Source organism: Alexandromys fortis, unplaced genomic scaffold, assembly GCF_014885135.2.
Source record: "Alexandromys fortis isolate MF-2015 unplaced genomic scaffold, M_Fortis_MF-2015_v1.1 scaffold_412, whole genome shotgun sequence".
Lineage (NCBI taxonomy): Eukaryota > Metazoa > Chordata > Mammalia > Rodentia > Cricetidae > Alexandromys > Alexandromys fortis.
Genome location: NW_026068285.1, coordinates 47,468 through 71,308, shown reverse-complemented (window position 1 = coordinate 71,308; position 23,841 = coordinate 47,468). Strand labels below are relative to the sequence as shown.

At 45.9% G+C, this 23,841-nt stretch overlaps 1 protein-coding gene and 1 long non-coding RNA gene across 3 annotated transcripts in view; one reads left to right on the top strand and one right to left on the bottom strand.

Moving 5' to 3' along the window:
* The first annotated feature begins 2,731 nt into the window (after window positions 1-2,731).
* Window positions 2,732-12,219, top strand: LOC126494824 (uncharacterized). The gene is made up of 2 exons (XR_007590076.1): window positions 2,732-6,990; window positions 11,901-12,219. It is a non-coding gene; the product is annotated as an uncharacterized lncRNA (long non-coding RNA).
* A 4,509-nt stretch (window positions 12,220-16,728) lies between these two features.
* Window positions 16,729-23,841, bottom strand: part of LOC126494823 (C-C motif chemokine 3-like) — a 21,240-nt gene continuing 14,127 nt past the window's right edge. Inside the window, exons 1-3 of one of the 2 annotated variants that reach the window (XM_050132248.1) lie at window positions 19,362-19,539; window positions 18,737-18,848; window positions 16,729-18,535 (exon numbers count right to left, since the gene is read on the bottom strand). In XM_050132248.1, the coding sequence (XP_049988205.1) occupies window positions 18,445-18,535; window positions 18,737-18,848; window positions 19,362-19,437 (279 nt within the window). In that variant the 5' untranslated portion in view covers window positions 19,438-19,539 and the 3' untranslated portion in view covers window positions 16,729-18,444. Of the gene's footprint in view, window positions 18,536-18,736; window positions 18,849-19,361; window positions 19,540-23,841 lie in introns of those variants that run through there. The other variant, XM_050132249.1, reaches the window with a different exon arrangement.

The window sequence follows — 23,841 nt, the reverse complement described above, 5'->3', positions numbered from 1 at the left end:
CAGTTCAATGCAATGCACAGCTGCCTCTACCGCCATTGCCACAGCGGTGCCAACAAAGGGGTTTCTTTTCTTTTTTTTTAAGATTTTATTCTTTTACTGAAAATAAGTTATTTTAATGTAATATATCCTGATTACATATGGTTCAAATATCTGACCAGAGCATAAGAAACAACTTTAAAGTGAAGACCAAGCTTTAAGAGAGCTTCAAGAGCTGGATGAGATTAAGCCAGCGGTTTTCCACCTGTGGGCTGGGGTCGCGTTTAGATATTTACATTATGACCCCTACCTAGCAAAATTAAAGTTATGCAATAGCAACAAGATAATTCCGTGGCTGGGGGTCACCGCAGCATGAGGGACTGTGTTAAAGCGTCACAGCGTTAAAGGGTCACAGCATTAGGATGGTTGAGAACCACTGGGCTAAGCTAAAGGCTGCAGCGAGGAGGCTGTCAACAGAAACAGCTGTGTGAAGTCCAGCTCGCAGAGGATTGTGGGTAGAGCCAAGGTGAGGCTCTCAATACAGACTGCACCCTCCTGGGGCTCCAGCCATGTTCCCTAGTCAAATATGGACTAGGAGGAGTCAAAAGCTAGGATTGACCAGAGGATTGCCTAGTGCTGTACACTCTGGGATACGGGGAGGACTACGCGGTCAGGATGAACAAGAGGAGCTGAGCTGCTCACTTTTCAAGTCCTGCTGTATGGAAACACTGACCACAGTGCCAGGAGGTGGGATGTCGGCTGATAGCAGTAAGTACACAGCGGATCTACAGATGAATGCTCCCTCCCACAGAGCCAAACTCTGACCCGTGCTGGGATAACGCCTCCCTCACCACAGAGGCTGATGTACGTGGTGATGACATCATGACTGGGCGACAGAAATAACATTCCCACCACATCTTGGGCAAGAAGGATTGTGAGGTCACGTAACTTGGATGCTTCTAAGGAAAAAAAATATGTTGACCAGTAAGGGAGCCAGGCTAAAGCCGTAAGAACAATGAACTCAGCCTATAACCCCAGCATTCCAGAGGCACAGACAGGAGGATGGCGTGTTTGGGCAAGTTTGAGGCCAGCTTGAGCTACAGAGCAAGACTCTGTCTCAAAGCAAGAAAAGGAGTGATAAACTCAGCCTTTAAATAACTGCTTAACTCATCAAAGCAGTCAGTTTCTTATTATAAGCTGTTGTGGGTTTTGACTCTGAATTATAATATGAACCTGCATTGATATGGGGCCCACTTATGTTCTTTCGGAAAAAGGTCTCTCTAAATACATATATATATATATATATATATACATACATACACACACACACACACATATATATATATATACATATACCACACTGGTCATGAATTGTTGCAGCCCTCCTGCTTCTACTTCCCAAGTGCCAGGATTACAGACATGACATACCATACCCGTTGCCACCCTCAACCTTGCTTCACCTGCAGCTGTGGCTTCCCTAGTTCTGCTCTCTCCATGCAAGGCATGGCCTTGGCTTGGGTTGTGCTTTTCAGGACTCTGTGGCATTAGCCTCTGTGGCACATGGCACGGTTGGGATAACTGGAGAGGCTACCAGGAGGCTCTGTGGAAAGAGCTTGGTATGCAGATCTGCTCTGACGAGAAGTCCCCAGCTACCCAGCAACCCAACATCACACCTCCTCTCTGTGGAAACCGTTCCCCCAGTGAGTAATCTGCTGAACCAGGCTTACAGACTGCCCGAGACTTTGCGGTGACCCGAGCCAGTAACATGGTTAAAAGTCCCTCTTGATCTCCCCGGTGTTTCACCTTCCAAATCCCGGGGTGCCTATAAAGAGAGTCGATGTCTTAGACCCAGGAGGCATGTTCGTCACTGAAACCCTCTTCTTTCTCATCTGTGAGACCCTCCTTCATGCCTGTGTCTGGCTATGGCTGGGGCCACAATGCCCAAGTATGTGCTTGACACCCTCCAAGTGGGGAACCCCCAGGGACTTCTAGATCATTTCCCAGGGAATTCTCCTTTGAGAAGGTTTTAGCAATTCTATTTTGTTCTGGGAGCCACAGGGAGTGAATGTCCTAGTTTCCGAATGGGAAATGGAAGCCCAACAGATTTTGACAAGAAAAACGTTGGGTTCAACTAGCTCCTAGCAATCTGGCAGGTCCTTGACTTTCCTGTGAGATTCAGGCATTTCTCAATGAGAAGCAGAAGAAATTTGATCAAAAAACGAAATTCTCTATAGAGAGATGTAGAGTTTCAAACCAAAAAAACAAGAAACACCCAAAAGAAAGTAAAATAGATATATCTAAATAAAATGTCATGCAATAGATGTCAGCTCCCCTTGTCCTCACCGTGAGTACTGTTGGCACACACTTCTACCCATTCCTCAAGGCGAGGGCACAGAGTGGCTAGCTGATCTCTTCCGCTGCATGGTTCCTTAGGTTTTCTTGTTCTGTCTCTCACAGAAAACATCCCTAACAGACCTGCCTGCTGCTTCTTGATGAGTTCACGGAAGATCCCACAGAGATTATGACTGGCTATCATATGACCAGGATGCTGGGAGGGGCTCTATGGTTCCCTAAGGCCCATCAGGGAGGCTCTTGGGTGTTCAGACCTGGCCGAGGACCTGCATATTCCCTGGGCATTGCGAAGATGGGATGCCAGAAGGAAACTGGCTTTCCAAAGACCTCACAGATGCTTAGAGCAGATCCACAATCCCTAAGATTGGGGGAAAACACGAAGTCAGGCCCTGAGACGTATGGGAAGAGAAGGATATAGGGGTCCCCTGTGGATGTCCTTAAGGGTCCACTTTCTGCCCTTCTCTGCAGTTTCCAGGTCCAGAGAGGTTGGCAGATCTGTGCTGACCCCAGTCAGTACTGGGTCCAGGAAAACATCACTGACCCGGAACCGAACTCTGGAAGGGTCTGGAGGCTCCAAGGAAGTGTAACATCTATGGGTCAAATGAGGAGATGTTTGACTGTGCAGTTCTGAGAGCCTTCTCCTCTGTGGCCCCACCCTAAAGCCTACCCAGCCTCTAGGTTCCTCTTTGACTTTAGTCTTGCTTATGTATCTCATTTTGTGCTTGCACCATATTTTTGTTTTGAAAAGGTATTATGCAATGACCACGGTGTGGATATCTCATGGTTTGCTCTTCGTCCTTTCCCCCTTCCCTTCAGCTTCTTCTCAGACAACCTCTACCAATCACTGAGTGTGATTAGCTTTCTGAGGGAGAATTTGAACCACATATATGAAGCAACAAATGCTTATTGAATAGCTTGACTTGGTGTTGCGTTTAGCACATTAAAGGTGCTTCAATAAAATGCCAGAGAGATTTTTCATTATGATTATTCTTGATTTTGTTTTCCTCACAAATCAGAATCACAGATGAACAGGGATACTGCAAGAGGACATGGAAATATGAGCTCACAACAGCAAGCCATGTTTCCCAGGGAATGCTTTCCTGAGAAATTGAAGCTGACCTCAGTAGTTTATAAAGTGGATCATAATTGACACGGTCTAGGGCAGCGGTTCTCAACCTGTGGGTCGTGACCTCTTAGGTGGGGGATCAAATGACCCTTTCACAGGGGCCACCTAAGACCACTGGAAAACACAGATATTTACATTCCAATTCATAGCAGTAACAAAATTACAGTTATGAAGCGGCATTGAAATAATTTTATAGTTGAGGGGCGGTCGCCACGACATGAGGGGCTGTATTAAGGGGTGGAGGACCACTGGTCTAGAGAAACGCTCCACTGGAATGAATACCAAAGTGGTGTATTCTGTGTGTGCACACAAGCATGTTTCCAAAGTGGCGTATTCTGTGTGTGCACACAAGCATGTTTCCATGGATGAGCAACAGCTGACGTTTGTTGAGAACTTGTGAGGTGCGGGGTTCTGTGTCCAGTGCTTGCTAATATTAGTGCCAGCCTAGCAAACCCACCTGCAGGAGGGAACACTCCCTGCTGGTCGTTGCCCCAGAGGCATAGCAATATCCCCTGCAGTGCACTTTGTTTCCTAGGAGAACGTTTTCCATAGTCGTCTCTGTGGTGAGGCTCAGGTGGCAAACGAAAATACAGAATGAAAACTTTAAGGATAATATATATATATGCCTCATGAATATTCAGAATATATAGAAATTGCTGGGTCTTTCTGCACTGTCCCCAGCCACCCTCTTTGGAGTGAATACCTCTTATGCAGGCACCTGTTTCCTGATGCAGACACCTGCCCAAAGGGTTGGCTTAACTGTAGAGAGCTAATTCCAAAGTCGGGCTCACATTCAAGTCAGTCAGGATCTTTCCCCAAGTCCAATGCTGGTGCTTACTCCCAAAGTCACAAACTTCATTTGTACCTGGACCAGGTAACTTTAGGTCTCCTCCGGGGATATTAAAGGAAATCAACACCGAGAACCACAACAGGTTTACAATATGGACTGAGTCGGAGGCAAGTCAGGGCAGTTTCTTCGGAGCTTCAGTGCCTGAGACCTGTGGGCTTTAATTCTGCTGTATGGCCAATGAGAGACACAGCTCCATACACAGCGTACGTCTCCAGCAGGTTTGGGAGTCTCCCTGAGACCTGGCTATCCTCTAGTTTCTCCTGGTTATTGATTTCCATCCCCACATCACCCCTGGCTGGTGGAATAGTGTCATGGGCAGGGCGGGCTGATGTGATTGCTCCCTGACTGTTGTACACCAGCTGCACCTTCACAAAGACCACAATTGTTTGTTGTGATGGTTAGGTCTACGGTGTCAACTTTATAGAGCTAAGTATTACCTACATAAAACGTTATCCCTGCGTGTCTGGGAGGTGTTTCTAGAGGGGGATGGATTAGCATTCAAATCAGAGGGCGACCTGAATCTGATCCCTGGAATCCTTCCACAAAGTTGTCCTTCACCTCCACACCACACATGCGACTTGGCATGCGCATGCCCATGCATGTGTATCACACAAAATGATGATGACGATGATAGCAATAATAATAGGAGAAGTAGTAAAGTTAAATAAATTTTGAGAATTTAACTCTCAAAATTTTGAAAATGTTAATTGGAAGGAAAGTTTTGACTGCTTGTGACCAGAAAGTGATGAATAAGCCAGAGATGCTCAGGCGGAGCCAATGACAGGAGAAAACTAAGTACCCTGTAGTCTACTCTACAAGGGTCAGGGGAGGTTAGGCTAGCCCAGGTAGCAGAACCCAGCAGGTTTTTGTTATATATACAAGTTTCCTGTTCACGTATGATCTATGTGGGTTAGGTAATTGGGTTTCAATATTCAGTTACACCAGAATCCTCTTTAGGGTTTGTGTCAAAAGAGTCCCAGAATTCTCCCAGGATACAGGTTGGGACATGGCTCAAGCTTCTGTCTTTCTAGTGAGCACTTGGGCAATGCTGCTACAGTGGGACCAAGGACTACTCTGTGTGATCCCCAGCTCATAGCGGCTCTCCTCCCAGTGGTGACTCGGGCCTTCAGGATGCTCCATCTTCACTTGCAGACTCTGTGAGGGGAAGGACTTGAAAGGCGCACTGACTTAACTGTGTTGGTTCAGAAGTGACACATTTTACTCAGGCTTCCAGTTCATGGGTTGGCCATAATTGGTCACATGAGCTTCCTGGTAGTGAGATGAACCCCCAAATATTAGCCAGGGTAAGCTCCATCTTCAACAAGCTTCCATGCCGCTGAACTACTTGCCAGACTGAAGCAAAGCAAGCCTCCCACAGCCAGACAGTGTTTGCTGAGGTCAGCAAAGTGTCCCGTAAGGGCAGGGAGAGAGCACACTGAGACATGTCACCGCTAGAGTCTGGTTTGCCTCAGCCTGTTGTCACCTCTGCAGCTTTAAGGCTAGCTAGCTCAAAGCTCTGAACCTAGGCTCGCACCAACCCTGCTGCAAAGTCACAGCCATTGAAACTAAGAGCTTAGTAGGTAGGGTGGCTGGTGACTTCAGGAAAATACTGCCATTTCGAGTTTTCCACTGCTCTGTAAGAAACTCCCAAGAAACTCATTTTACTTATCCAGAGGAATTTATACAATGGCTAACACTGATTGTCAACTTGACAGGAGCCAGATTCACTGAAGAGACAAGGTTCTGGGCATTTCTGTGAGGAATTCTCTACATTAGGTTAATGGAGGCGGGAAGACCCACCCTGCATGTGTTTGGGACCCTGAGCTGCACCGAAAGGAGAAGCTTGACTGAGAGCTGGTATCAGTCTCTGCTGTGTCTCCTCAAACCGTCAGCCAAGACACACCCTTCCTCCTCATCGGGCTTCTTGTCACAGCAATGAGGAAAGTAACTTGTGTAGCATGAAAAGTTGCTCTTTGTTCTTTCTCTGTGAGAACCGGTTTTGGATGAAACAGACGTTAATTCTTCATCTCCCCGGGCAGTCACTCAACAGTCTTCCAGCCTCCTGAGTAGTCTCTTCTATTTACGCACTAAAAAGTTGAAAGGGACCCAACCAATGTGAACTCACATGCTAGTAGAATCATTTACTTCCATTTTCTCCCCCCCCTTATTATTACAGGATGTCAGTTTAGTATTCTTGTTGCATACGGATACTTCATGAAATATTCTTGACTTTGCCCTTTTTGCATTTTATAAAAAAGGATCTTGGCTCTGCCTGATTTTCTTCTACTTAAAAACACAATATAGGCCTTACATCCTCAGACTTTACCTGTAAATATTTTTAGCTTTGCATCCACGTAGCTTCTGTCACAGCTGTTCATTTCTGTCTTGCTAGTGAAGAAGTAAACACAACACTGAATGAATAGGCATGACCCTATTTCAATAAAATATTATATTTACAAATATACAATGTGCTGGATTTCTTCTGAGGACCAGTGTTGGTGAGCTCTAATCTAGGCAACTGGTTTAATAGAAATTTGACGGCAACAAAAGCAGTATTTTTGTGTATTGCTGTAGGTTGACTGAATTTCCCGCAAATGCTCATGGATCAAAGACTTATTCACCAGCCTGTTATGCTATGGGGAAGTGGCTAAGGAATTGCAGTCCTAGTGTGGCTTTGCTTCCTGAGGTAAAAATATGAGTAGTCAGTATTTTTTGATATGTGTTCCCACCATGATAGACCATGCTGCCGCAGGTCCAGAGCTATAGGACTTAACACCCAGCAACTGAAATCTCTCAATTAGTTCAAAATAAAACTTTCTTTCTTTTAAAGTTGATTATCACGTGTATTTAGTCACAGCAATAGAAAGCCGACTAACACATAGATTGGCCAATTGTCTTTTCTTTAATGCAAACCACTGATTTTTGTAGAACATGGATTTTAGAAAAATAATATTGTAAAACATACCCATTTCCAGAAGTACCTTGTTTGCTTTTTTATTTAAAAAAAAAAGTTAAATCTTGAGTGTTAGTGTCCAGGCTCACCTTGGCCCTGGCCCTTGGGAACCTGGCACAGTGTGTCATGCCCTGTGCCCTGCTTCACACCTGCGTTCATGGCAGACAGTACCTTGTCCCTTTAAGAGACAAGCCCCACCTACTCCCACTCCTCTGTGCCATTTTCTCTGAGGAGGCAGCTTTCTGTCTCCCCTTCCTTCCTTCCTTCCTTCCTTCCTTCCTTCCTTCCTTCCTTCCTCCCTCCCTCCCTCCCTCCCCCCCCCCCCCCCTCCCCCCCCCCCCCCCCCCCTCCCCCTCTCTCTCTCTCTCTCTCTCTCTCTCTCTCTCTCTCTCTCTCCTTCCCTTTATCCTTCTATCAATAATCTCCACTCTCAAGCTCTGTCTGTTTGGCATATTTGTCTCCTGCCTGTGGTCCTCACCCTCCATGGGACCTGCTAGGGTTCCACTCGTGCCATGATCATAACACTTGAGTGATTAAGCCAGTAGTTTTTGGTCTACATGTAAATCACTTAGGGAACTGGGAGAAAAATCCTAGATCCAAACTTAAGAAATTTTGTTTAAAATTCAGTATTTTAAATGATCATTTTTACATGATTCTGAAAGTTGCAATCAAGCAACTTAAGTATAACATGTTAGTTATGTGATTAATGAGCTACACGGTCATGGATCCTGGACAAATTATTTTAATTTCTTAGACAGCATTTAGCTTTCCATTAGTTCTGTACTTAGTCATTCATGGAATTGATAGATTTTAAAAATGGAATGCAACTTTTTCTCCTTTCTGAGAGAAGATTTTGCTACATGGTCCAAGCTAGTCTTAAACGTGAGATCCTCCTGTCTCAGCCTCTCAAGTGCTGGGATTACAGGCATGTAGAAATGAACCAAGAAAGCTGCAGGATTCTTAGAAATGTCAATCTAGAAGAAAAAAAAATAAAACTCAAGTTCATAAGATCAAGGTTGAATTTGTCAGGGCTGGAGAGACTACTCCGTGGGTAAGAGCACTGGCTCTTGGATTTTGAGGACCTGGGTTCTTCTGGCCTCCACAGGCACCAAGCTTGTCCAACACAGTACACTATCCAGCCATGCACACACATGCGGGCAAAGCACCCATACAGGTGAGATTAACAATTTTAAAAGATTGACTTTCTCTGGTACAGAAACATCATAGACTAGATGTACAGTATTTTATAAGATAATCATTGTTTTATAAAATAATGTTTTATCTGTTTCATGAATCTGAAACTAGAGGAACTATGGCCATTTCCTGTCACCTACTCCTCCTTCAGATTTTCTCATTCATCCCTCCCCCCATTTTTCCTACCAGTGATGCTGAATTTGCAGAACAAAGGCAATAGAATCATCAGTCTTAGGAGTGGGTCATTCAAAAAAAAAAGTCATTATCTCACACCTCTGGGGTCGGAAATGGTAACTGTCAAGTTATAAACGTGTTAGTTGGTGGCTTTGGAATAAGATCTTAGAGAAAAAACCCAAACAATTACTCAACTACACACAGCATAGGTGTCAACCACTTTGTTATTGGCAGGACTAGGCGAGGGGTGGCATAGTCAGTTACTGGAATCTCTTCAGCAAGCAGCTAGAACATGCAGACATGCTCTACGAAGATCTTAGACCAACCTGGGCATGCTGATGCAGATCGGTGCTGCACCTAGGGAGGAGTGGCAGGAAGACTGGGAGCTCAAAGCTGACCTAAACTCTATAATAAGTTTGAGTTTAATCAAGAGCAGTGTTTCTCAACCTGTGGGTCTCAACCCCTTTGGGGGGCCGAATGACCCTTTCCCAGGGGTCACTTAAGACCATCAGAAAACAGATATTTACATTGCTAGTCATTACAGTAGCAGAATTATAGTTATGAGGTAGCAACGAAAATAATTCCATGGTTGGGAGTCACCCCAACATGAAGGACTATATTAAAGGGTCACAGCCTTAGGAAGGTTGAGAACCACTGAATTAGACTACATGAGACCCTTTATAATGTATTTTATATTGGCAGATGGTTGAATACTGTTTAAACTCATTGAAAAGCTGGACTGGAAGGAGGGTTGCCCCCTCCTCTGTGACAGCTAAGAGGGCTTGTGTCAAGTGTTCTCCACAACCCTTTGTCTGAGGCTTGGTTGGCTCCCACCTCCTGCCCAAACAGGAAGAGGACAGCAAAACCATTGTGTCACTGAGAGCAGCTACAACTTAAACTATTTCTAACAATGTAGCTGTTGTTTAACCCGTAATGTAAAAGTGCCTAGTGAGGGAAAGGAAAGGCAGAGGCTCATCTGGGACCCAGAGCTCTGGATGGGGACCTACAGTAAGACCGCTTGAAAGGGGTCCCAGTTGTTTCTGTTCAATGATGCTGGTGACACTACCTTTTGTGCGCTTTCTCCATTGGACTACTCCAGCTGTAGAGACAGCTGGCTGGATGCAGCGAGTATTTTGCTCTCCGCTCTTTCTATCTGCTTCCTTGCCGTGTGTTCTTTCACTTTGCTTGTTACATATTTAATAAACTTGTTCAGAATGAGTTTATGCCACAGCTGTTGCAGATCCTTCTTTGGATCTCACAGAACATCTGTCTCAAGGCAATGACAACAAAATTAGTAGTAGCAATAACCAGGCTACACAGAAAGGGCTAAAACATCTCTGCTGGGCTCTTCACATAACAGAGGATTAGTATCCAGAATAAATAAGGAAGTAAGATTAGTTAACCCAAAAAATTCCCAAATAACTCAGCCAATGAATGAGTAAATAAACCGGACAGACGCTTCTTAAAACAAATACCGGTGGCAGTAAATACAGAAAAAGAAGTTCAATCATTAGCTGTCAGCGAACTCCAAAACAAGATGACGCTGAGACGCCATCTTGGCCCCGTCAGTATGGCTGAAACCACAAAGATGGGTGAGGAGATGGAGGCCAAGTCCCTGGTACAGTGCTGGTGGAACTGTAGAGCCATGATGGAAACCAATACAGGGATTCTTCTAAAATGAAGGGAACCACCGCACAATTCAGCTGCCCTGCCTTTGGTATAAGCTCAAAGGTATCTAAGTCAGCATACAGCAGAGGCACCTCAAAGCCAGGTCTATCACGACACTATTCACAAAAGCCGAGTTCTGTAATCAGCCTATGTGTATATCTACAGCTAATGAATAAAGAAAATGTTAGCCAGGTATGGTGACCCACACACCTTTAATCCTGCACTCAGGAGGCAGAGGCAGGCGGATTTCTGACTTTGAGGCCAGCCTGGTTTACAGAGTGAGTTCCAGGACAGTCGGGGCTACACAGAGAAACCTTGTCTCAGAAAACAAAACAAAACAAAAAAAGAAAATGTGATATATATATATATATATATATATATAAACATATTATTATTCTTCCATAAAGAAGAACAAAGTCACGCCATTTGCAGGAAAATAGAACTGGAGATCATCACAATAAATGAAAAGAGCCAGCCTTTGGAAACAAGGGTCTCATGTTTCTCTTATATACAGAACATAACGGGAGGGGAAAGACAAAAATAAAGCAGATGGGGCCCTATCAGGGAATAGAAGGTAACGGGAGTGTGTATATGATCAAATATGTCACACACGGATGAAAATGTCCCAGTCAAGTTCATAGTTTTATACAATTAACGCGCACTGATACATTTTTAGTTAATTTGGCTAAGCAAATTAATCTTTGCTAAGTATCCAGACTGCAGTTTCTTGGCAACCAGGTCATCCTTGGGTCTCTGTTCTTTAACCCGTCTACAGATGTAGCTGGCACTTTTCCTGTTTCCAGGACTCAGGCGTCCAGTTCTGTGTGTCCTTGATTGACACCAGTGCCAGGTAGAGTTGGGATAGACCTATCAGTTTTGACTAAGAAGCCGTGGAGACTAAGGAATAGGCAAGGGAATTTCTGGTTTCACCTTTCTCTGCATCTCCTCTGGCTTGGGAGGCTAAGCTCAGGGTCATTCCAATGTCTCAGGACTGTCTCCCCAGCCTATCATCCCTAGACCTTCCCAAAATGACCTGAGTGGTGGCGGTGGTTGTCTCATAAGCCAGATTCTTCTTCCTCTGCCCGAGACAGCTCCTCCCTGACTCCCTGCTGCTCTCGGGCCAGGCCAGAAGACCCCTCCTGGCCTTTCTCTGCACCCTCAAAGATCAGGATCCCCTAAGCCCACCTACAGCCACCCTGGGTGCCTTTCAGACTCTCCTACCCTCATTCCCAGCGACTTTACATTTCCTGCCTCTCTCAGAGAAGGACAGGAAGACCTGTTTTTACCTGGCCTTGCCTAGTACTTTCCTAACAGCCACCTACCAACTTGTTAGGAGCCAGCTGGCGGACGATGTGTGGTCACAGAAAAAGCCACAGATGCTTGAGGGTCTGGGCCAACTCTAAGGGGGGGACCCAAGGCAGTGCTCATTGAGACAAATGAATCACTTCCATTTTTTTTATAGTGTACTTTTTTAAACCAAGGATAAAATCATAAGAAAGTAGATGGAACAATGCTGCTCAAGGGTGAGGATTGGGGAGAACTGAAAGGCAATTGGAGGTTGCTCGTTTAATCATCTGGCCCCTTTCATTTCCTTCTCTGCTTTGCAGCTGGTCACTGCCTCCCAGTGCGGGAAGTGCCGCTGAGTGGATGGATAGCCAGCTGCTTGTTCCAGCTCTTCTGAGGAACTCGAGCCTAAGAAGAGACTCACCCTGCAGATCACACGTGACACGGGCTGAGGAACCTTATTACTCAGATGGCAGCTGGGAAGCAACTGTCCCAAACAGGACAAGATTCAACCCTTCTTCTGAGATATAGGAAATAGAAAGCTAAAGTCTTTTGGAAAGGAAACCACCCAAAACCTACAGCCTAAGGCATTTTGAAAATCCCTTAGGAAGTTGTTTCACAACATGGCTACTTTTGTCTGTAGTATTTTGGCGATGTGGTCTTACCCAAGCTTAGAGACATGAATCACCGTTGAAGAAAGACTTGTCTGAGGAGGCCCAGGAACAGAGATGGGAGGCAAGTGAGTAAGGACCTCAGAGTACAGGCAGGATGAGATGAGGTCTGGGCACTCACTTGCCATCGTCCTTCTTGGAGCCAACTTGCATCCTAGTCTCTTAGTAGGTAAACCCTGGGCTGGGGCAGCTGGGAGCTGGGGGGAGGTGACAGAGAGGAAGTGTCCTGTTGACTTGTACATGTAAGAGGGGTCTTGGGTAACCACGGGGCTCAGAATGGCTGCACACATCGGTCAGGTGCTCGCTCGACTTGGGCTGTTTACAGGGAAGTGGTTTCCACAGGACGAGGAGGTGAAATGTTGGTGTCATCCCCATGGTCACACTTCGAGGGCTCCTTCTCACTAGGGTTCTGAAATCATAGTTTCCCTCACAGAACAGAACTTCTCTCATATTCCACAGCTGCTCTAGCCACACAGATGTGAATAAGCAAAGATGCCTTAACTCTTGGAGAATGCAACCCATATGATTTCACCCCGACCTGGTTTCAGCAGTACCAGCAAAGGGCTGAACTAGCAGGCACTGAGAATACAGACAGCCTTTTAGATGACTGCTCCTTCCAGAGAGATTCCCCAGGAGCCTCTCCCAAACCCGTCTCCCACATAAAATACTCTAACCAAATGGCAGTAAGCCCTGTCAGATATGGGATTTCATGTTCTTAGCCTTTGACCAAGGAATTCTGAACCTAAGAATTTATTTCCTACCTAGAAAAACCCTACCCTGGGGGAGGGACCAAACACATGTGTAATCTCCAGCCATTTGCATCAATTTAACATTGGATGTAATTTCAATCATCTACAACATAGAAATGGCTAAGAAAAATTCTGGTGTTTGTAAGGTAGCCTTTATGACCGGCGTGATGATGTGAGAAAAGCTTACATTAGGGTAACACATTTGAAAAACCCAAGGTGCAGATTATAACTCATTTTAAGCAAGACCCATCCACCCAGGATCTGGGGATCTGATGACTCTTATAGAATCCTTTTTTTTGTAGATGTTGCTCCCACAAAAGAAGGGTACTGGAAGCTGCAGGTATTTCCCAGTGTGTGTTCACTACTAAAGGACTCCCCTGTGTTCCTCAATACAAGCCATCTTTACCAGTGATTCATTGCTTTAAGTTCTCTCACTTCTCTGTCCTCCACCGTCTGCCAGTGGAAGATAGTGGTGCTGGGGACAGACCATCTCTGTCCCCTCTGTGTGTTCCAAAGTGGGCAACACCATTTTCTAGTAGTTACCACACCAGAAAGAATAGCAATGTCCCTTTAGTTTCAGAGTTAGACAATAGTTTCTTCTGAGGCAATAGGAAGTACACAACTCAACACCTCCAAGATAAAGGGCCCACAATGATTGAACTTTTCTGCTCTACAGCGCAAAACAGAAGAAATAAATACATCACATACAAAATGCAAATGCCCTTCATATGCCAACAAAGAAAATGAACAAGAGCCCACCCCTCAATCTATTCTATATCCTTCCCCCAGAAGGGAGGCCTGCACTTCTTTTGGGAAGATTCCCTTTCTTTTCTTTCTCCAACTTTAAACTGATATGAAATTATGTAGATATATATGTACCTTGATTAACCTCAGCAAACAGCAAAACCCATCACAAGTAATTGGATAGCAAGTCAAATTTAAAAGACCCTGAAGTTTTGTTTTGTTTTTCTCAACAATAGCACACTCTTCCTTGAGCACCAATCAAAAAAAAAAAAAAAAAAAAAAAAGGATTCCTGTAAGTCTGTCAGGGTCTGTCTGTCTTCCTAGAAACCCATCTAAGGGAGAAATTCCAAACCAGAAGCTGCATCTGGGTTGCCTGGGACCACAGCTCACTTTGTACCTGATAGGGTTCATTAGTTCAGGCTTAGTTTGGATTGGCTTCCTCCTCAAAACAGCTACCAAACACCCTGAGAAAGCCAGAGCACTCTACCATAGAGAAATATGGCCCTGGCTGAAGTCTGGAATGTCTGACTAGGAAAAGGCCCATAAGTGGTTTTAGTGTGCACCATCATGGCCCAGAGGCTCTTGAAATCACGGCTTGATGGGCCCACTGCCTAAAGGTTGGTAAAGCCTTGCAACTTGTGTTTCTGGTTCCCAGGTGATGCTCCCTCAGCTGTCCAGGCACCACCTTTGGAGAGCCACCATTGTCTTAGCAGTCTGCCTTGGGCCCTTTGGTTCTATTCAGATGGAAGCAACAGACAGCCAAGGGGAGCCCCTCAGTGTCAGGAAGGCTCTGCCTTGAGTGCCTGGCCCAACACCGGCTTAGAACTGATGTTTACAGCTTTGTCAGTCAGCTTCCACCACAGATCTTGGCTTTTGCAGTCTCATGGTTTTCTGAGGCCTCTCTCCGTTTTCTGTGGTCTCTCACCTTCTCTGCACTTCTGCTGTTGTTTGAAGACACAGTTTAAATGTGCTGCTTCCAGACATGCCCTGAACCTCTTTGACTCCACTCTAGCTGCTGGAGGAGCCTTGAACTGGTAGCCCTACCCTTGTCTGTGTTTTGTGTTACCAAGTCAGTCCACTCTATCAGTGATAATTGACAGCAAGCCACGAATAAAACCTCTTGAATGAGACTTTTCTAGACCTTAGCTGCAGGACATTTTGGGGTCTCTTGGATTAGATGTACAAGGAGGGCTGTTTGTTTGACCAGCCATGCAGATGGATAGTCTCCTGCTTGCTAACCACAAATCTTTAGCTAAATCTCCCCAGTCCAACAAGTTGTACTGGTCCTGTCCACTCCAGCTGTCTTGAACACATGTTTCTCCCCTTTCTACTAAAGACATCTTAAGATTCACAGAGACACACCTGTAGACAGTGTCATCTGAAGCTGCTGGGCTGCTAGAGGCAAACATAGGTTTTGGGGCGATCTCAGGTTACTTGGAATGATGGTGAGTGAAACACAGACACCCACATAATGTCGCTTAGAGCTGATGCAGGAGATTCCACTGTGACCTTGACAGCTCTGGCAGTTTCTGCAGGTAAACTGAGGTCTCCTACGGTTTGGGCAGCTGAACTAGCGACTCACTGGACAGCCAGGAGATATTTAAAGGGCCCAAAGTTCTCAAGTCAGCTTCCCTGATTAGAACAGAAATGGCTGGTTGATTGACAGTTCCATAGTTTGCAGGTAAAGTAAGTGGCTTAAGTAACTGCCCCCTTTGCTGGTGGAACTTCATGAGAGCAACAATGTCACTTACAACCCTGCCAACTTGGGGACAACGAGGCTTCAGTAATGGTAGCCTCTCCTTTTTAAAAAATACTTTTCATTTGTTCGTTTTGTGTGCATGTGGAGATCAGAGGATTATTTGAAGAAGTTGGTTCTCTCTCTATCCCATAGGTCCTGGAGCTAAACCATGCCATGAGGCTTGGTGGCAGGTACCTTTATCCATCCTGCCAGCCCCAGGAGTGTTTCTCTATTGGACCTCTGACTTGCTTGATCTGGGGTAGCTTGACTGGGCGGTTGCTGCAAGTCAGTAGAATAGAAGAGTTTGCAAGTAAAAGTTGAGTGTGGTGACTTGGTTGTATCATTCATTTATGTTCTGATTTTGACCATGTTGCATTGCTTAAGCTCTCTGAGCCCAGCTTTCCCTTTCTGTCAGGTGTGGATGGTTGATTGTGCAGTCTCAGGTGCGCTGCCTCACTGGCAGGTGCTTTAGTCTGCTCTCAATCACCCTGACAATACATGAGAAACTCAGTTCAAAGGAAGAAAGGTTTATTTCCTCTCATGGTTTCTGAAGATGACCAGGGTACTTTCAGTCAAATGGTGAGGCCTCATCATGGCAGAGGCATGCGAAGAGAAGCAATGAAGAAATAGGTCTTGATGCTATCACAGAAATCCCACCCAATTCTCTAAACCCATTAAAATATGACTTCAATACAATTCACAATGCCAGAGCCCTCATCACCAATCACCTCTGAACACTGCTGTACTGCGGACTAATATCTTAATACACAAGCTTTGGGAGGGGAAGGGAAATGTGGCGCAGTCGTGCCATTAATCTCAGTAATTAGGAGGCAAAGGCACTCAGATCTCTGAGCTTCGGGCTAGTTGGGACTATAGAGTGAGACCTGACTCAAAACAACAACAACAACAACAACAAAAAGCCAGGTCAAATGGACATGGTATGAAACACACCGAGTTTGGAGCAATCCTCAAAACTGTTCTTAAAAAAGCTTGGTTAAGCCGGCGATGCTTGCGCATGCTTTTAATCCCAACCCTTGGGAGGCAGAGGTAGGCAGATCTCTGTGAGTTCGAGGCCAGGTTGGTCTACAAGAGCTAGTTCTAGGACAGGCTCCAAAGGTACATAGAAACTCTGTCTCGAACCTTCCCTCCACCCTGGGATTCTATTTTACATCTTTTTACTATTTGCTGTTATTCCTCTTCATCCGTAATTCTGATTTTCCACGAAATAAAATAGAACTCAATTCCAGTCACTTTTATAAGAGCATATTTATTATTTCTCTGGTGTAAACAAAGCATCCATTGTTTCTTTGTCAGCATGTGACCTTGTCACTGTATCTACCTAGACCAGGCTGGTGACAGCCACTACCACTGTCACCAAACACAGTGTGAGCAAGGGGAGGGGGAATGGGTGTTGGAAAGTTCCCTGAGATCATTCAGAACTAAGAATCACAAACACAAGTGTGACAATAAAATAAATTACAAAATTAAATAATATTAAATTAAATTAGAATTGAAGTTGAGAGTCCCTGTGTGTGGCTACTTGGCAGCAAACAGTTTACAGGAGATGGAGCTGTGGAGGTGACTGGGCTGTCTTGAGGCTTAGATCCCTGCTTCACACAGGGCTCATAGGTTTCTGATTGCCTCACTAACAGGGGCTGCTGAGTCCCAGCCTCAGCTCTCCCTCCGGGTCCAGAATGATGTCTACAGCAAGTGAAAACTTGCTGGGCAACGGGACCTGAGGGGTAGAACAAACAGAGTCGAGCACGTTTCTTCTGCAGGTTTCTTTATTCTTTGGGCGAGGAAGTAAAAGGATCATTCTCCACAAGACTTTCATTTCTTATATCATACAGACAAATTAACAATTCGATAGGCAGTTACAATAGTATCAAGCATGCCTTTCACAGACTCACAGAAACAGATACAGGAAGCTTCTTCTTACATTTCAGAGGGAGAGGCATGACTATGAAACTCCCCGGCAGATATCGGGAGGATTGATTAAGAATGGGACTTTAAATCACGACAGAATTCTAAGAAGACATTTTCGTGCACTAACTACATTTCTTAAGTGTAGCTGGAAGTTTATGGTTAATAATTGTAGAAAAGCCCAGCATTGCTGCTGTGCTTTCTGCTTCTTTCCCTGGTGACTGGGAATAAGGCTTTGGTAACCATAGCAACTACTCATGGGCTTGGGAGGAAGGCAAGGTGTTTGATTCTCAACAGCATCTAGCTGGCTGAGTTAAAGGGAATCTCTCTGGAGACTTCTGGCTCCAGCAGGGTGCCTGCCAACACCGGGTGAGAACTGATTTCTTTCTGAGGCTGGTGTATGGACTCAGGCCTTTCTCCTGTATCTCTAGTGGCAAAGGCATAAACAGTTAATGTCCTTGGCTATACTATTGTGTTAATTGAAACCAAGACAAAGGGTAAATACAGAATATTACTAGCTTGTTGGGTTAGAGCAAAAGGCCAGTAGATTCCACCTCCCTGAGTCTGCTGTTAGAGAATTCCGGGCCACCCAGACCTGTTTATCAGCAAGAGCAGACATATTGTCACTGTGCTCAATTCCTCCTGCCTAGGGCTCCACTCTTGGCAATAAATCCTGTCAATAAGGGTAATTGTGGGGACTGACTTATGTAGCTTACACTATTAGAACAAAGGTTTGGCTGAGTGAATGTTTTCAAACCAGAACTTCACAGCGTGGAAAAGCTATCCAGTTGCCTGCAGAGGAAAAGTCAGGTTATCTCAATGAACGATTTATCCACTCCTGGAAGTGAGAAATGTCATGCTTCCACAAGATGTCCACAGAATTGACAGTGACTATCCAAAAGGCAAGTGTCCCTGAAGCTCTGCAGTCGGGTTTTCCATGTGGAGTGTATACCTACTTCCCATGGACCTCACTATTGGACTGTCACCGGTACTTTAGCTGTGTACTCTTGTGGACTTGGACACCTCACTGCCTCCAAGCCTCTCAGGCATTCAGCTCCAGGTCAGCGATGTATTCTTGCACCCAGGTTTCTTTGGGGTCAGCGCAGACCTTCCGGTTTCTCTTAGTTTGGAAACTGTGGAGAGAGATGAGGGTCAAGAACTAGAACTAGAGTCTGAAGTCCTCTGTGGACTCTCCACTCCACGCATCATCAGTGATGCTCTAAAGAGCCTCTCTCACTGGAGTTCCTGTGCTCCCCCACACCCAAGGCTGTGAAACCTCCGTAACCCTCTTCCACAACCCACAATTTCAGAGATAGCAGGAGGACAGAACTTACATGACACCTGGCTGAGAGCAATGGGTGCTGGTCTCAAAATAGTCAGCAATGGATTTGCGGTTAATCTGCCGGCTATAGGAGAAGCAGCAGGAGGTTGGGGTGTCAGCATCATCTGTAGGGGGAAAGTCAGAATGTGTTCAAGTCAACATAGGGCAGGAAAATCAGCCAACACACTTTCTTGACAGGGTAAGGAAGGCTAGGGCTCTGACTGCATTTTGGGACTAGAAAAGACTTCTGTATCTGTCTTTGTTTCTGTTTCTGGTCTCTTTCTTGCTCTAAACTATGGGCTTCCGCTTTCTCTGTAGGTTACCCCACGTCCCTTCCACAGCTTTCTCTAATACAAGAAATTAGCAAAGGACACCTGGGGCATGGCCTAAGGCATCCCAGAGACAGAGTCAGGCATCCTAGGGCTGCCTGGTAAGTGATTGACACCACTCCCCCTGTTCACTTCAAGTCCCAGGTACCTACAAGAGGTTAGACATCCCCTCCCCAAAGAGAGAAAAATAAAAATCTTAAAGAGAAAGATCAGTTTCTTCTCTCTTGTAGACTCTGAAGCCACAGTAAAGACTGCTGTGGTCTGCTCAAGACCAGAGTGGGGACCCGAGCTGTATCGATGGGGACTCACATGGAGCTGAGAAGACTTGGTCACAGAGAGCCATGGTGCAGAGAAGGACAGCAAGGGCAGCTGTGGGGACCTTCATGATGCAGAGCAGGTGATGGAGCTGGGGCTTGTCAGCAGAGACCGGTCCTCACTGCCGCGTGTGTCCTGCTGGTGTCTGATGCCATAGGCCCCTTCTCTTTATAGGCAGCCCTGGCAGAAGGGGAAATGGAATCCGGGGGTGTGGAGGGAAATTTTTCAGCACAGCAATGGTGTCTTGTTGGATATTGCACAACCCAGGGCCCTCGGTGAATACATGGGGCTCAGGATCCCTAAGAATAGAACCCCCAAGACGTAGTCCCAGCTCTCAACTAGTGACCTATTCTTATAGTCTTTAAAGCACACAGGCTGTTTCCATTTCTCCTGGTGATTGCTAATGCTGGTAGCAAGAGGCATAAAGAAAAGGCAATGGTGGTTTTACCAGGGATGGGGCATCCACGTTTCTTCCCATTTTCTATCAATTCTAAAGAAAAGTGTCATAATCACTAGTTTCATTAGAATCTGTTTCTCAGGAAAACCAGCAGTGTGGAGACCTGCCTGTAATCCCAGCTCTCTCAAGCTGGAGGCACAGAACTAGAAGTTCATGGTCATCCTCAGCTACATCATTGGCTTGAGGCTAACTAACCATGGGTATGTGAGACCCTGTCTCCCAAAACAATACACCTTGACTGTGTCCAATCATCAGGACCTTCATAACAGACCATGTTCTTTATCTATTTACTGTTTCTGCTAGAAATTATCAGTCATCCACCCACCTCATCACTCTCTCACTTAGAAGCCGTGTTCATATCCACGATTTAGTTTCTGAGCTGGAAGAGGAAGTGAAAACTGTCATGTCGGCCACTTTCAGCACGGGACACTTCCTATTTCCAGCATAACAACACTTACTGCAGTGCGTCCTCAGTCATCCATGTAAAGTTTTGTTTTAAAAATTGAATGATGTCTAGTTGGTTTTAAATTCGGACCATGTCTTGCTGGTACAGTCTGGATAACACATCCTAGCACATGTTGAGTCTAACAGTGTGGGTTTCCTGACCAAGTCACTAATTTAGTTCTTTTGAATGAAGGCAATTGATGGAATATATAATCCTCAGTGTCTATAGGGTTGTAAGGCTTTTCCTACGAGTCTCTAAACCAGGAAATTGTCTTTAACCATGTGCTTTCACTTGGATTGGAAAATGGCATGCTTACATGCATAGTATGTGTTCAGTTCACACATTGGGGGAGTGCTGGAAGGAATGAGTTAGAAGAGTCTTAGAAATGCTGTAGGTGGCAGACTGGTATTTCCAGGAAAAATGGCTTGCTTGGGGTCACACATAGAACTGGTCAGCAAGACGGTTCACTGTCAGCAATACTTTCCACTGCATCTGCAACAAAGCCAGACGTCCTGACACATAGTGAGGCTTAATGCATGTCTGGTAAATGAGTAAATCACAGATTGGATAAAATGCATTATGCTTAAAAACTCCTCATAGAGATAAATGCTGATGGGAAGAGAAGGAAAAGAAAGACCATAGTGGCAAGATCTTAATCGTTACAGGAAACACCAAGCTCCATTAGGTTGCCATAACAGAAAGCAGCCAGTAGTCAACACAATGGACCCCTCCTTGGTGTGGAGGGCTTAATCTGTGTCCTAGATTTACCGTTCACTTAGCCTTCCCACGGCCCCACTGCAACTCAGTATCCTACTTATGAGTCCAGGGAGGTCTGGTGGGGTAGACTCCTTGTTCTTTGTCCTTGCCTCCGACTGCTCTGCTCGCCTCTTCTCACTTCCCACACTTCCCATGATCCAGCTCTGTCCATTGATTTCTTTCTACTTTCCCCACCATGGTTCCACATCCCTGGGTATCAGTCTCTGCTCTTGTTTGCCAGCAGTGGCCCCATGAATGGGCTAATTGATAATAACACCCTTGTTAGGTCTACCTGCGGCTGTCCATAGGTCACGGTAGGCAAGGACCCTGTGGCGGTTGGATTAATGAGGACCAATGATAATAGGTATTTGAACAAGTTTAATGACAAAACCAGACTCACGAAACCAAGGTTCCAGCGGAGTACCCGGAGCAGGCAGGAAGGGGCGCGCAGCGTCTGTGTGCCCAATTTATCAGTAAACATACGCCCGAGGGCAGCCCGCCCCCAAGGGGAGGGCTTATCCCTACAGGACCCATCACTCATGAAGTCAAAAAGAGCATCCTGGAGTCAGGCGTCCATCTCAGATCCAGGAGAGGCAAGGACTCATGATTCCATCCCTTCATATCCAGCTTCAGGAAGTCACAGTCACTCTTCTCTCTGCTCCCACAACTTCCAACTTCCTATGTCTATGTAGTCACCTACTTTAGTCTACACTGGAAATTGAACCTGGTGTGGGAACTCCTTCAGCCCATAGCCTTTAAGATACTGGCCCACTTTGGGCACGGTTTCGTGTACTGTAAATGCAGGTGTAAAGTGTATGTGGGCCTCTTGACTGCTGGATTTGGTTCCAGTTCCTAGCATGTGCAGAGAACTGTAGATTGCTACTCTTTCTGTGAGTTTACCCCTAAATCAATAAAAGTTTGTTATACTCTATTACAGGTTGGTGTGAAACTCTTGGAGGAGGTCCTGAACTTAAATGGGGCTGTGAGCAACATGATACTAGTTGTTTAATGGTGACATAGACCCACTGTGTCCCTGGAACTAGGGTGGTGAACATGGCTTGCAGAGGTGGTGAACATATCTCCACCATGTTTGATGGGGTAGAAAAAACAGGCAGGGCTGCAGAGAGTTGGTCCTAGCCACATCTGCTTAGCATTAAAAAAAATAACAAAGTGCTGCTTGTCAGAAAATGATTACAGATACACAATAAAGACAGATTCAGATGAAATCACCTCTCGTCACAGTGCTGGATACATGTACTTAGGCTTGGGAGAGAGAAGAAAAAGAGTATAGACCGTTATAAAAGAAATGGGCTTGAAAAAATAAAACAGTGTTTAAAGAGGAATCGGCATGCGTGTCAAGACCGTCACGCGTGTCGGAATCGTCACGCGTGTCCAGATTGTCACGCGAGTCAGCCACTTGAGTCAGAATCAGCACGAGTATAGATAGAAAGGGGCATGCGACTCAAAAAACGGCATGCGTGCAGAAAAGCACATGTGTCTCAGAATCGACATGTGTGTAGAGCCACTTGCGTGTCAGAACCGGCACACGTGTCAGAACCGGCACGCGTGCCTAAATTGTCACGCATGCCAGAATCAGCACGCGTGTCAGAATCGGCACGCGTGTCCAGATCGTCACACGAGTCAGGCACGTGAGTCAGAATCAGCACGAGTATAGAAAGGCGCATGCGACTCAAAAAAGGCATGCGTGCAGAGAAGCACACGTGGCTCAGATTCGACATGTGTGTAGAGACACTCACGTATCAGAACCGTCACTAGTGTCAGAACCAGCACGCGTGTCAGAACCAGCACGCGCGTCAAAATTGTCATGAGTGGCAGAACCGCCACGCGTGTCAGAGCGAACACACGTGTCAAGACCACCACGCGTGTCAGAATCGGCACGTGTGTCAGAACCGTCATGCGCGCCAGAACCAGCACACGTGTCAGAATTGTCACGTGTGTCAGAGTTAGCACGTGTGTCAGAACAGGCACACGTGTCAGAACCAGCACGTGTGTCAAACTTGTCACGCGTGTCAGAACAGTCACGCGTGCCAGAATTGTCACGCGTGTCAAGATCGCCACGCGTGTCAGAACAGGCACGCGTGCCAGAGTGAGCACACGTGTCAAAATTGTCACGCGTGTCAGAGTCAGCACGCGTGTCAGAAACGGCACACGTGTCAAGACCGTCACGCGTGTCGACACCATCACACGTGTCAGAATTGGCACGCGTGTCAAGACCGCCACGCGTGCAAGAACCGGCACGCGTGTCAGAATCGACACACATGTCAGAATCGGCACACGTGTCAGGATGCGTGTCAAAATCGTCACCCGTGTCCAGATCGTCACGCGAGTCAGCCACGTGAGTCAGAATCAGCACGAGTATAGAAAGGCGCATGTGACTCAAAAAACGGCATGCGTGCAGTGTCGGAGCCCGTTTGGGTCCAACACAGATTCTCTAACTAGACTGGAACGGAGTCGCGAGGAATAATCAGACACAGCTTACACCTTCATCATGGAAAAGGCCAGAATCTCCGTTTATTGTCCCCAACATCTTATATATCCATCCCAAATGAGCGGGAACACACAAAGGCTGTTGCCTAGGCAACCAGGTGCCTCGGCTTTAGTCAGTCTGCATCTAGCAGTCAGGTAGGTCCTAAATTAGCATCTCTATAAGATAACCTTCAAATTGCATAAGGAAGGAAACCCCAAACATCCTGACCAGTTTCAGTCAACACCTCTTCTCAGGTAATCCACACTTTAACAAAGGAAGCTAGGAGCAAGGCATCCTGGCTTTTGTTAAGGGCAGACAGCTTGTCTGC